The 14,048-nt window shown below is 36.9% G+C and overlaps 1 protein-coding gene across 5 annotated transcripts; it reads right to left on the bottom strand.

Annotated features, from left to right (window-relative positions):
* Nucleotides 1-480: 480 nt before the first annotated feature.
* Nucleotides 481-13,089, bottom strand: LOC129237274 (integrator complex subunit 6). Of its 5 annotated transcripts, none has more exons than XM_054871920.1 (3): nt 12,433-13,089; nt 9,917-10,129; nt 481-6,076 (listed from the first exon to the last, which is right to left on the bottom strand). In XM_054871920.1, the coding sequence occupies exon 3, from the start codon at nt 5,882-5,884 to the stop codon at nt 2,549-2,551; it is 3,336 nt and encodes a 1,111-aa protein (XP_054727895.1). In that variant the 5' UTR covers nt 5,885-6,076; nt 9,917-10,129; nt 12,433-13,089; the 3' UTR covers nt 481-2,548. The 5 variants fall into 5 exon arrangements, with proteins under 5 accessions (XP_054727895.1, XP_054727894.1, XP_054727893.1 ...); XM_054871919.1 differs by lacking the exon at nt 12,433-13,089 and adding an exon at nt 10,218-10,665; XM_054871918.1 differs by lacking the exon at nt 9,917-10,129.
* Between the last annotated feature and the right edge of the window lie 959 nt (nt 13,090-14,048).

Genomic DNA, 14,048 nt, shown 5'->3' with positions numbered 1-14,048 from the left:
AAAAAGGAGAATCAACCGCCTTGCGATATTTAAAAACTGCAATTAGATTGCACGGCATTAAAAAAAGGCAGCAGCTCTTGAATAAATTAGTTAATAATTGTCCATTAAATAATAAGTACCAATACTTTCCTTTATTTTAAAAATCCATGGGAAGTTCTTCATTTGATCAGCGACGTAGCATGGGCACTAACATTCATACATACATACGCATATGCATAACGTTCATAACTTTAGGCGACTGCACGACTTGCTTTCGCGCATACGCCAGTGGGTCGGAGGAATGATCATAAAAGCTGAAAATATTTATGAAATTGTTAAATCAATGAAGAACTCAATGAACTTTCCCTAACGACCTCTTCCTATCATTTCGTATGTGTTGCGGTGTGTTTTCATTTAACTTACTAACCCTGTATAAATATGTAGGCATTAAGTATTTAAAAATTTCTCATAAATTTAATTATATTTGTATCTCTTGCACTCTTTTATAATTATTATTATAAAATATTTAAATTACATTCAAAAATTTACTTATGTATTTACGTTATGTTCGTAATTTATGTATCAATATTTCAAACAATTTTACGTTCTGCTTTATATAATAATTGATTTAATTTTTTTTGTTCGATTTTTCGCACAGACGCATTCTGTTACGTTATGTTATGGTATTTTTATACAATCATCAAATTGAAAATTAATACGTATAAGGAAATAAAAACACTCAAAATTAATTCTTTACTAACATTTTTTTATAAGTTCCAGACGAATTTGATTGAATACACACAAATTTGATTTAAGTTAGTTTTTAATAAATTTCTGCATACGCTAGAGTCACCCTTGATCATTTTTTTATATGCCTATACACATATTATATATTTTTTATTATTAACTAATGTTGTATTTTATGTAGAAGCAAGTTAAACTAGAATAAAATTACATGAAAACATAGGGCGATTTGGCGATACGCCTAGCGCGCTAACCCTTTTTCCTACATTTTTGTTTCGACACGTTTTTCATATTTAAACTTAATATTTGTGTTTTTGGAAAATAAAGGAATTTGAAGTGTTTTAAACAAAGCAAAACAATAACTTTCTATTTTTACTCTAGTAAAGCAGCGCAATCACGTTTGTCTTTAAGTGGCTGTTAAAGGGAGAATAATTGCCCAGTTGACAAGTTGACTATATCTTCTTAAAAATTATTCAGGCCATAAGTTTATTCCTAGAAATGGGCTTGTGGGCGTGGTGAATCAGTTATAAAGGTATCAGTCTATTCTTATGTATCTTCTAAAGATAAACGAATAAAAGTATGGAACCCAAGGCTCTAATAAAAACAAAAACAAATGGTGGCGCGCAAGGAAGGAATCACTGATGAGAATCCAGACCGATCATTACCATAACAATTTATTGTAGTCCAAATGTTTACCTTGCAATGTATTCGACTTTAGAGCGGTGCAATGAAATAACTGAAAATTACTACTGCCGGTATGCAGAGTACGATATGAATTTTGAAGAGGGTTATACACCTACTAATATGCAAATAGGATGCATTATTTCCGAGTTGATCATTCAGTCACTTGTGCACATTTGTATGCGCACGGATATGTAGTCAAAGTGTCCACAGAGGTACAATTTACGGTTGTTTATACAATTTCTACTTTGACAAAAAACATGCCATCAATTTGTAATAAGATTTCTTTATGCCTTTACTGTTAAATAAATATTTAAGCACACAAGCAAAATGTGCATGCATTATTTTTTACTATATTTAAAATTCTAAATCAAAGCTTGCTATACCTTTTACTATTTTTCATCCCAGCATTCAGATGAAAACGTTATAAATTATTAGATCCCCAAAAAGATCTTAAAACCTCACTTAAATATTCATATGTAGCTCTCACTATAAAATTCATCTAATTTGATATTGGAAATTTCAACGCCTCATAATTGCTTCTAGAAACTATTCTATTAAAAAAATTTTTATCAAAAAAATGTTCCAACCCTTTTAAAGCGCCTAATATTGGCATAACCCGGCGCGAAAAATACAAATATGTACATCCTTTCAAATTAATCATTAATAAGTGCTTGAAACCCATTTGGAGACGTGGACACTTTGCTATAAATGGATTTATCCATATGTGCATAGACTTGTTGAACTTGTATGCAACCTACTGCCGGCAGTTATTCGCACACACGCACACATAAACGTCACAGCCAACTACCCAAACTGCCACGCCCACGTTTTTTAATCAACCACATATAGCACCCACTTTCTCAAACGAAAAGGACCGCCCACTCCCTTGCGCACGGACACACTCATACCCACACATGCATACATATTTATGCACTTTCCACATTTATGCCTGAGTTCGCGCTCCAATTCGCATAACGGAATTTTTTTCATTTTTGGGCTTGAATATTCATTTGAAAAGATCAGCCGGTGGCTCGGTGGTCTACGATGATCTTAGGGTATTTTCACAATAACTATACCGTATACGACTGTCTGTGTCTGTGAATGGCTCAATTGCTCAATTTATATCCCAAAGCAGTAATTGTTAACTTGTTGTTGTCGCCTGTGATTGCTCTTGCTTCTTATCCCACCACTCCTGTATGCTGTTCATCATTTGCTTCCGCCGAAAACGCATAGATTCGCTGATGCACATTTTTATGAAATTTGATTTCATATCATAATCACCTTTGATTAGATTAAGATGCTCCAATAGTTGCGAGTAATTTCGGCCTGGGCGCCGTATATCGCGAAAAACTTGTGTTCGAATTTCTAGGTTATGTTTGCGCGCTGCATCGCGCTGCTCATCTGTGAGAGGTGGTGGCGACGAAACGATACTAGAACTACGCTGGATATTGCCATTGCCAATATTATTGCTTAAGCTGTTTATATTGTTGTGTTGGTTGTGATTGGGCAAATGATTAGAGTTGCATACGCCCGCATTATTGGCCATTGACTCGCGTTTCAGTGTATCAAAGTTGGCGGAAAGTGTCACAGGTGTTAGCGAATTTGTCGTGGATGATGGTGGTGGCATTAGTGCCAACTCCGTTTCCATTTTAATCGCACCTGCGTTGACTGCCAATTCAAGATTCGGCGCGGAAGTTGTATTCGATATATTAGAAGTGCCGTTGTGGCATTGCTGCAATATGCGCGAAATTTCTTGAGCATCATTAATATCGTTGTGTTGATAGGCAGGAGCTGGGGACACAATTAACGGTGTGGCCACTGCTGCAATGGGCACTGGCGTGCCCACCGGCGCTGTCGCAGCGGGAATACCAAGTAAAGCGTTGCCATTGATTTGAAGCGATGACGCGAAGACGTTGGGTGTTATTGACTGGTTCGCATTAGCCAATACGCTTGGCGCCACTATTGAGCCAACAGCAGGCAATGCATCTGCGGACGCCATAATTGGCTGGCCATAACTGTTCATATAGGGTTGTGGCGAGCCGGGTGGTGACATAGGAGTCAATACACTGTTGTTGTTTTGCATTTGTGCAACAGGTGTCAGTGGCAAAATGCCCACCGCAATACCAGCCGTTGAATTGAGCTGGCCAACACTGGGCACGATCATATCAGAATCACAGCTACTTTCATCGTTGATGCCATTAATAAAATTACGTACATAGCCATTTATTAGCGGGTCGCCGGGTTCGTCTTCATTGAAGTCGAACGCCACCACAAGCCGATCCGAGTCTCCGTCATCTGACATGCCTGACGATATGGACGCTGTCTCTGAAACGCTATCTTCATCGAAGTCAGACAGCGAAGAAACCGAGGCGCTCGAGGAAATCGAAGACGTCACAGTCAGGCTCGGTGTGCTGGGTCGTACATCTGTGGAAGTTCGCCTAAATATATAATCCTTACGAATCGGGCCTGCCTTTCGCTTACGCGTACGTGATGCATCGATTTTCTTTGGACCAATGCCGCCTGGTACGCCCGGCAGTGGCGGACCGCCAGCTCCATTATTTGATTTCATTGGAGCAACATCGCTGAGATCAGCCTCGTCCACCATAACCATATGCTTGTCTTTTTTATACGGATTGCCGAACATATGTTGCCTAACATTCGTTGGTTCTATCTCGCGCAATGGATTATCTTTATTCTTCAAGTATTCCTGGTAGTTGCCCATTTCGGCAATAGGTAGGCAGTGTCCCGAATCTTTAGCCACTAAACTTGTTGGCGCTGGTCGAAGAACGGCTTCACGCATACGCGCTATTTCTTCCATTAAATCACGACGTGGAATATCGAACGGATTACGGTACGATTTCGCCGAAGATTGGCGTGTCAACTGTGGCACGACAATGGTGTAATTCTCAAGTGGTTCAATTTCTGCATGCAATTTGGAAAAGGTTTCTCTCAGCAAAGGATGTCGTACAAGATCGCGACGCAACGGTACACCCGGATTTAGTTTTGCTGTTTCGATTTGACGATACGGCGGTTTCGGCTGTTTTAACTGTTTATATACCTTCATACAGAGATTTTCTTGATCCTGCTTAGCGGTGTTTTTGATATGCTTCAACTGGTTGGCAATGTTCGGGGACAAGTAGTTGTCAATATTTTCTGGCAGCAGAAATTGGAGCAGTTGATACGGTACATTGATGTTGAGCAGTGCTTTCCGCAAAAATGGGCAGTAGTAGGGCGGTATTGAGCGCACATAAGCATTAAATTTATACATAAGATCGTTAGGCGGGCTCATGTTATACTTGTGTATGAGGTCGTGCAGTAGCGGCAGTAATGCCGGATAATTATATGCCAACACATACAGGTGAACTTGTGTAAAATTCGGAGAAGCCTTCAAGTAGCCAAAGGGCAAATCAAATCCATGCATCCCATTCGATATAATTACCTGCCAGCATTTATTCATTTCACGCTTTTGAAGTATTTGTAGCGTTAGTGGACTGCCTTCGATTTCGTACTTGTCGACGGGAAAACTGCGCACCATTTGTGGTTCATCGACGGCAGGTGCTACTACTTTTAGTTTGGGATGCGCATCACGCGGCGGTAATGTAACTGCTTTCGGATCCGGCCAGTATGGTTCCGGCAATGGCCAGTATCCGATGGGGAAGGTCTTTTGTGTGATATGCTTTTGCACGTAGATCATTTTCTTCATTGGTTGGAATATAATATCTTGCATAGCTTCATTTGGCAGACCCTCCTTCGGTAGCATTAGTTCAAACTGTAGCACAACACCCGGTTGCACCTTCTGTACTAAACTCTCTATACATTGATTGAGTACATGATGTGAACGCACACGATACGAACGCCCACCCGTCACGACACACATGCGCTCGATGGGCGAATCGTCATGCGGTACTTTACCTTCAACACGCTCATCGACCTTATTGCCAGGCATGCGCAGAACTAGGGAAAAAAGTCGTTGATCCCATCGAAATGGTTCCTTTGTAAAATTGGTTCCGGGTATTTGTGTATTCAACGGCAGTATGATTTCCTGATGTACACCATTACGGTACGAGTACCGTCCACCGTCAGTGATCACAATTATTACAGACGGTTCCAAATAGAAGGGACATCGACCCTGACCGTAAGTGTCGATACCGGATTGCATGCGATTCAGATTTAGTAAATCGAAGGCATTCTTTAGCGATTCACCCATTGAAGTAAGTCCATTACTTTGCAGATTTTTAAGTTCATTCATAAATGTTGCGTGATTCTCCTTCCACCCGGCCTTGACATTGGAGGGGGGTTCCTCAAAAGTTAACAACATATAGCGATCCCCAAGACAATCCTGTGTGCGTTGACGATATTTTAGAAATGTTTCCACAGCGCCCTTCGCTATGTCCAGATACGACTTTTGTACGCCATTTACGTACGCTTTCTGGCACATCGACGCGGACGTGTCAACCAAAAATAGTATAATGGTCATAGCGACCACACAGCAAGCGCGTTTAAATCCTCGTCAACTATCGATGAAGTGCGGTTTTCCACTTATTTCTTTCTCTTTAGTTATTCAGTATTCCAGTATTTTCTAAATACGATATTAGGTTTTTGAAAAAATAATGCACTTGTTGATTTACATCTGCTTCGACATCCGGAAATAAAAATCGCAGTAAAATGTCTGAAAAACAATTTGGAAGAAACACATAGAAAATATTAAGCGTTCAATTAAGGACCATACAGAGAAAAGTAATTAAAGAGAGAGAGAGAAAAATTCATTGTGTTTTAGGGATTATAAATAAATATTTTTTGAGAGTGAAGCATACAATAATTTAATTAAAAAGAAAAAAATACCAAAAATTAAATCTATAGTATTATAAAATGTAGGATAGTCGTGTCTGTATGTTGAAAACATCAAAAAATTATTGTGGACGGTGAAGGGAGGGTAACAGAATTCATCCAGAGCGGCTGAATCAGAATTGTTGGCACTTTTACAAGTTTGTGAAGTAGTTCTCTAAACAGGGCATAGGATTCCTTTATCCTAAAAAAATTACTTCTAGATGGTGCTGTAGTTGAAACATTCCTAAAGATCCTACTTTTTATCAGATTTTTTTCAAAAAAGTACCAAGTAGTTAATAAGTCTTTGAATAAATCTGTTAAAATATGTCTAAAATGCGGAACAATGCCAAAGATATTTTTTAGCCACTTCTCGTGCTGAATTTGACATTTGTATTTTTTTTCTTGATATTTTTTGTTTATTTTTGATTTTTTGATAGAAATCATAATAAAATTTTGGCTTATCACAAAGATACGAATGTTTTAAAAACTGCACACCTCAAGGTAGTGGAGTTCTGATCGCTGTATAGAACAATTATCGGTCTTCATTATATCAGCTATCAAATAATAAAATCTTCCTTGATCGGTTTTACGTCTGCATTCATAGCTCGCTTCGTAAATTTTTTTTAATTATTTGGTATTCCTGATTATAGCTTAGCTGGTTATATCCATATCACGCTGAAATGACTATTATTGTTAATCTCTGCGAAAAAAAATTTATACTGGCATCAGGCTGAAATGACTATTATTGTTAATCTCTGCGAAAAAAAATGTATATTGACATCAGGCTGAAAATACTCCCAAAAAGGATCCTATGAATATTGCAGTTTTTGGATGCTAGATGACGATAACCCCAACCAATGTTAATAGATCCCATGAAATTTACTTTCTTTCAAAAATTTTAAACTTGTTACCGTCGACGAATATTTAATGCCTATTTTTTGTTTGTTTTTGAATGCTATCTTCTAATATGTAAAACAGACAAATAGTGTAAGCCATTTATCATAACGCTGGAATTGTATAGTGGCTTTGCTAATGGTAATGATAAATGCAGCTGATTGCTTTGAAAGTTTTCTTTACAAAATTAACGATACTTTTTTTCGAACAATCTTTCTGTCTGCCATACATAAATTACCATGGCATAATAGAAACCTAAAAAAGTTAAAAAATCATAGAACCAAATTTTGTAAAACTTAATGTTACAATTTAAATTTAAAAAAGAAATAAAGTTATTTTATGAATTAGTTTAATATTCTAGATAAGTTTCTATACAATAAATATATTTGTAAATTTGAAACTGAACTTCAGCAAAAACCCCAAAGCCTTTTCGAAATACAATCGTTCCAAAAAAGGTGGTTCCATTGGGTTATTTTCCCAATCGCTGCTTAATTCTGTTTTTGCAAACTACTTCAAGTAAAATATCTATATTAACTCTACCCAATCATAAGACTTTGGGTCTTTGCCTCTGAAAAATGTAGATGCCATAAATGGTATTACTTCCGTGAGCAACGCAAATTCTCTTTCTTCAGCTGTGTTTAAATACCGACCGAAGGTCGCTTACTCTATTTTAAATTGGGTGGTAGAAATGATATAAGCAATTATAGACCAATATCTAAATAACCTAAGCTCTAGGCATATGGAGCGGATTCATAAAAAATACCTTCGCCACAAATTCTATTTTAGAGCCGCAGCTAACAGACTCTAACACATTTAGTCGATTTCTCTGAATATTGTGTCTCATGGTTCAAGTGTAATTTTCAAGTAGACGTCATTTATACAGACTTCTCGAAAACTTTTGATAGTGTGTCACATGCAATTTTATTGCATAAACTCGAATATATAGGCTTGCACTGTTTTTTTGTTTTTGACTTGGCTTAACTTTCACACAAATTGTCATTTGTTGAAATAGAAAATTACAAAGTGTTGTTGTCGTTGTATCGGCATAAACATTGCCCATAAATTTTTGGGGAATGCTGCTGGAGTTTCAGTCCTTGGCCGGATATAAATCCGGCTCGTTCTGGTAACGTTGAACCGCCTGTCACGAAAAATTTGCAAGTCGGTCTCTTTTATAGCGTGTTTCTTGGTCCGATTTTATTTATTATTTTCATTCATGACATTGGTTCCTATCTAAAAGATTCAAGTTATTTACTTTATGCAGATGTTTGGAATTTTGTCGTAATATTACCTGTGAGCTCGTTAAGGTCCTTGCAACAAGACCTAAATAATCCTGTCGATTGGAGTCGCAGGAATAAACTATCATTGAATATTAACACCGATCCCATATGTCTGTTTCTAAATCTACCGAGATTCGGCAATCATACTATACTATCTTTAATCACCAACTTGAATCTGGGCAAAGTAAGTACATTCGCTTTGCACTCTTAATTGATAATATTTGAAGAGCCGTTACCCTCTTATAGTGCACGCCGTGTGTTAATAAGCTTAACAACACTCGAAAGCAGAAGAGTAATCCGGTCTCTTGTTTGTTTAAGACGTGATTAGTGCTTATATTGACTATTCTGAACTTCTCGGTCAGATTAGTTTAAATTCACCCAGCGAAACATTTCTGTTTCAAAATCCATTTCACCTACATATGTGTTCGCAGCCAACTATTTTTCTCATACACCCATATTCGGAGCACTTTTCGAGTGTAATAAAATATCAAAAAAAAACTAATATGTACTGACTTTTCATCTCCAAGTTCTGTTTTTAAATATGCCGTTGGCGCTCTGTACTGTTACTTTCTATAGATATTTCATGAGAGCTTTTATTTACGTATGTATGTATATGCATATTAGTTAGAAGAAAAATTACATACTACTTTAAATTACATACCACTAGTCTGTAAGATCTTCCATGTCATAGACTGAATTAACATATTTAATATTGACTAGCAAATGCTTTTTTTTCTTCACATTGCTTGTTTTTCTAAACTTCCTTCTCATAGAAATTCTATTTTAGCTAGGCTGTTTTTTAATGGTCGCGCTTGAAATGCTTTTAATAATTTGAGTGTAGAATACAAATATTTGATTTCAAACATTTCCTTCAACGTTTCTGACTGCATAAAACTAATGTAGTTAAGGAAATTTACGCCCTACGTTGTTATTATTGTAACAGCATAAAATATTACCTACAACATTTTTGAAATGCTATTTGAATGGCATAGTTACACAGCCATGATATAAATTCCTGCCGTGCCGGCAATGCAAACCCGCTCTGGTTTCATTTTCTTAATTGCATCATTCGCTCCGGTTAATACCTTTGTGACTTATTTTTCGCTGCATTGGCATGCATCTGTAAATCAAAGGTGCTAACAGCATGTCCGGTGGTGACTATGATTAAATTATTTGTTTTTTGCCAAAAAATATCAAGTTTTTGAAAAGCGTTTTTTAATACTATGCTTATGTATATTTGTAAAATAATTAGTTTTAAAAAGAAACCACAAATGTTTAGGTTGTGCTATTAAAAACCAATATTTTCATGAGAACAACAATTGCATTAAATTGAGAAAACAATATAATCTTTGTTCTTTTTGATGAAAGAAGTCTGAGAGTCGCATAACTTATCAGCACCAATCAGTGAGATTTATATAAGTTTAAAAATACCAGTCCTATTTAAAATTAGCTCATTTGATCAGAAGAAAAATATGCATAATTCAAGCATTTCTCAAAATACGTCATCATACCAAAGTCTGTGTGCATATGTTTTAATAAATATGATACGCCACTGTGGAGGAGCCTGTTGATTGTACGCACTTTTTAAAACTGGGCACGCTCAAAAGAATGTGCATGCGCCCGGTTTAAACTCTCTGATATTTTCGGCAGTGCAATAGATGGCGCTGCACCCCAATAACACCAACACACGATTTCCAACTGGAGCTGCCGGAGAGCGCCAAACACTGCGGAGATTACCAAAAAACAGCAGTTAAATAATAAAGAGGTAAATAAGTGAGTAATACAGGTGTACAGCAAAGCAGACAGACTCACTGACTCGACCATTTCAAAATGCAAAGAACTTTATTTCATTCTTAGCGCAAGACATACAAGTATCTAGCTGAGTAATAACTTTGCACTCCCAAACATGGATAAACTGCGTGTGCAAGACGAGCAAACGGTAGCGACGACAGTGATACAAGTGAACACATAGAAGATGTTGGCATTTCTGGATGTATTTCAAACAACAAAATTCTTTAATGCTCTTTTTCTATTTGTTACCGAATCTAACATCAAAAATAAATCGTTTGTTTTGGAATATTATTGTGTACATTTTAAAATTTAAGTGAATGATTTCAACTATTCGGGTTGCAGGTGAATTTTATTAATATTGGCACGGTACTATTTGTTATCTAGGCGTTCGTGAACAACTTTCCGCTTGCCATTTGTTAGCTATGACACAAATTCAAAAACTTTTCTATTTTCCGCCCTCCCCTCTACTGAGAGAGCAATTTAGTGACAAGATATGCTACCAGCGGCAGTGCTGTCAACTTGGTAAAATTATGAAATTGATCATATTTTAAAATAATCAATCATATCACGTTTGGGATTTTTGAACACGGATATTACTTCAATCTGTTTTTTTCAGATTATTACAAAAATTTATATTGAAAAAATCGGCAGACATGTCATCTTTCCAGAGGTTTTTAATTCATTTTAATATTGTAGCTGTTATCGACTGCCTTCCGAACCATACGGTCGTTTCCACAGCGAAGTTTTGTTTTTCTCCTCAGTGCGATTATTCTTTTTTTTTACTTTCCTATTTCTCATTTACTTATCGCTATTGTTATTACACATATTGAATATTTCTACTTGATTCCATGTTAACTTTTTGAAGTGTTTAGAAGCTATTTATTATTTTTATTTTTATGTATATAGATTTTTATCATTTCAATTTCTTGAAATCAACTTAATAATGGATTCTATGGATATTTTATAGCCGTTAAAAACACTAATAAAACTAAAGCAATATCACATTAATTGGCGAGCCTGATTACTTCTCCCAAAATTGTAAAGGCCAATTATTAATGGCTAGTTTAACTGTAGTGAATTTTTTAACCTAAGTTTAAGATTTCAAAATTAGGCTTTTAGCTTTTACGCTTAGTTTAACTGGAAAACATAATTAACTAGCACTGAAAACTGGTACTAATTCAGACCCAATTTTGCCTCTAAAAGTATCTTGAAATCCTGATTTCATGCATTTGTATCGAACACGCTTTTTAATTCCACATGGTAACGCTTTTAGGCCAAGAAACCGAAGGAAAAATTCTCACGTGCGCGAAAGCGAGACGACCGATAAACGACCAAAACTTTGACATTTGGCAAGAAAAAATACACTAAAGTAAAAAAGGAGAATGCTCGCCTAAAAAGAATAATCTCTGTAGCTTTGCATTGGCAATAGGTGGCTGTATGTATTTTAAAAGCACATCCCGCATAGAATAAAGTGGTAAAATAGCGACTGTAAGCTTGAAATAGGCTCTAAAATTTATAAATTCTTGAATAAATCTAATTGAAAGAGTTGACAACACAGATGTTGTGTAAAATGGCAGTTTGACGTTGGAGGTTTTCATGACATAAACACGCGCCTCATACAATTAGCGATTGAAAAATCACCACTATTAACGAAACGCTAAAAAATTCGCACCAATACAAATTAAACACACGTCCTTGAGGTTAAGAAAATTGTAAGCGGTAGCGTGCAACCGAAATTTGTAAACAAAATTGTGATTGTTGCAAGCGAAGAGCGAGCGGTCCGCCAAACGTGCGAGCGTACGCAATGTTCAATTGATGGGTGGGTGGACATGTAGCACCGCGCGACTGCCACTGATAAGTAGTTTATACTACCACTGTCGTTAAATACAGCATGCAGCAACAACTCCAAACCAACTGCTATTGCTATCAGTAAGGTGAATCGGCAAGCGTGATCAAACTGCTCTCAACCATTTTCGTTAATTTGATTTCGAGCTTGGTTTTTTGTCTTTTTGTAAATAACGTCTGCGTAAAAAACGTCGTTTACCAGTTTGTATTTGGTATTACAGCTGACGTCGCCGTCACCGCTACAGTGGCTGTCACTATATGTTTCAATCCGTTTGCTCCAAATGTAACGAATTGAACTTACACTCGTTGGACGTTTTCACAAACACTTTATGCTACTTTAATATTCCTTTGAGTGGGAGACATCCCAATTCAGTAGAACGCTGTGCGGTACCTTTATTTGCTTGCCAGCTACACTCCATACGCTGCGCTTAATAAAGCTTCTTCATCCATCAGTTTCCTAAAGAGGCGTTCTAGTGGTATTCGACTTGTGCAATAGGTGTATGGTGCGATGGAACGAATAAGTCAATCCAACAACAAATGCATATATCAACGCAAGGCAGATGAGAGAACGAACAGCCTATTCGTAGTGCCACTGCGGGAGCACCAAAGATTCCCCAAATCCACTGTGTATTGTTATTGTGAAGTGCTGTTGTCACCTCTTCTTTCTTCCTTCTACTTCTCTCTCTCTCTCTCTCTCTCTCGCTTTGTTTCACACTTTTAAGCGCTGCTGCTTTTTCTGCTTTGCTATTTGCTTACATACAACAAATTTATCACCACCGCGAGCGAACACTGCTATTTGTTTTTGTTCCGTCCCGAATATTTAGCTTTGATTATATTTTTCAACCGGTGCTTTTAAATGATTACAACCTTTCTTTCCAAAAGCAAGAAACAAACTGTCAAAATTTCGCTGGACTACAAGCATTCGTCTCGTTTTGGTGTTGCTCTTGGTATTGGTATCGGTCTCGTTCAACGACGAACAACTACATGCAAGCACAATTCTCAATTTTACTTTGCGTTCACATTTGTGAACGAAATACGAAGCATGCACATAACGTGTACGGCGTAAATCAAAAAGAAAAAATGACAATTGTTCAATCAGAAAGACAGTCTCGAACATAGTTGCCAGCTTCGTACTTTAAGCACTATTTTTAGTGGTTGTGAAAAATGAAAACACTAAACCAACGGTTAGTGTGTAGTGCATTGTTTGGTGATTTTTTCTGAACTCATATGCAATATACATGAATTTCTTAAACATTAAAAACATAAAATAATTTGAAATATTTAAAACTGTGACATCACTGAATATTATATATTGTCCTTGGTGAAAGAATTCGAAACTTTGGCGAGCATTAGCAGTGGAGGGAGAGCTATTGCTTCAATGCAATAGTCATACTGAGTCCGTTTCAAAATGGGTACGAGTTAAGGCCTGAATCCATTTGAAATTGTGGCAAATTTAGCAAGCTCTAGTGATCTCCCTCCTCAAATGCAGAAATTAAGCGTGATTTCAGCGCAGTGAATACTTTTCTAAATCGATTGCCCTTTCTTTCTGTAAACGCATTATATATAGTATATATATGTAATTGGCGCGTACACCCTTTTTTGAGTGTTTGGCCGAGCTCATCCTATTTGTGGTGTGAACAACATCAAGACACGTTCCACAAATGGAGGGACCTACAGTTGTAAGCCGACTGCGAACGGCAGATATTTTTATGAGAAGCTTTTTCATTGCAGAAATACACTCGCAGGCTTGCCATTGCCTGAGGGGCGACCGCTAGTAAAAAAATGCTTTTCTTAATTTTGATGTTTCACCGAGATTCTCTCTGTGAATTGAGAATGGTAGTCACGCACCAACCCATTCGGCTACAGCGGCCGCATTGCTCAACATAAAAAACGGATTGAAAAGAGTAAATTATTCAGACAATTATAATTTACCAAATAATGTAAGTTGTAACATCAATAGTAAACACATTTATCAAAATTAAAAATACGACAAATCCTCAAATTGGA

Source organism: Anastrepha obliqua, chromosome 2 (genome assembly GCF_027943255.1).
Source record: "Anastrepha obliqua isolate idAnaObli1 chromosome 2, idAnaObli1_1.0, whole genome shotgun sequence".
Taxonomy (NCBI): Eukaryota; Metazoa; Arthropoda; class Insecta; order Diptera; family Tephritidae; genus Anastrepha; species Anastrepha obliqua.
The sequence above is the reverse complement of the archived record's forward strand: the minus strand, read 5'-3'. Positions and strand labels throughout refer to the sequence as shown.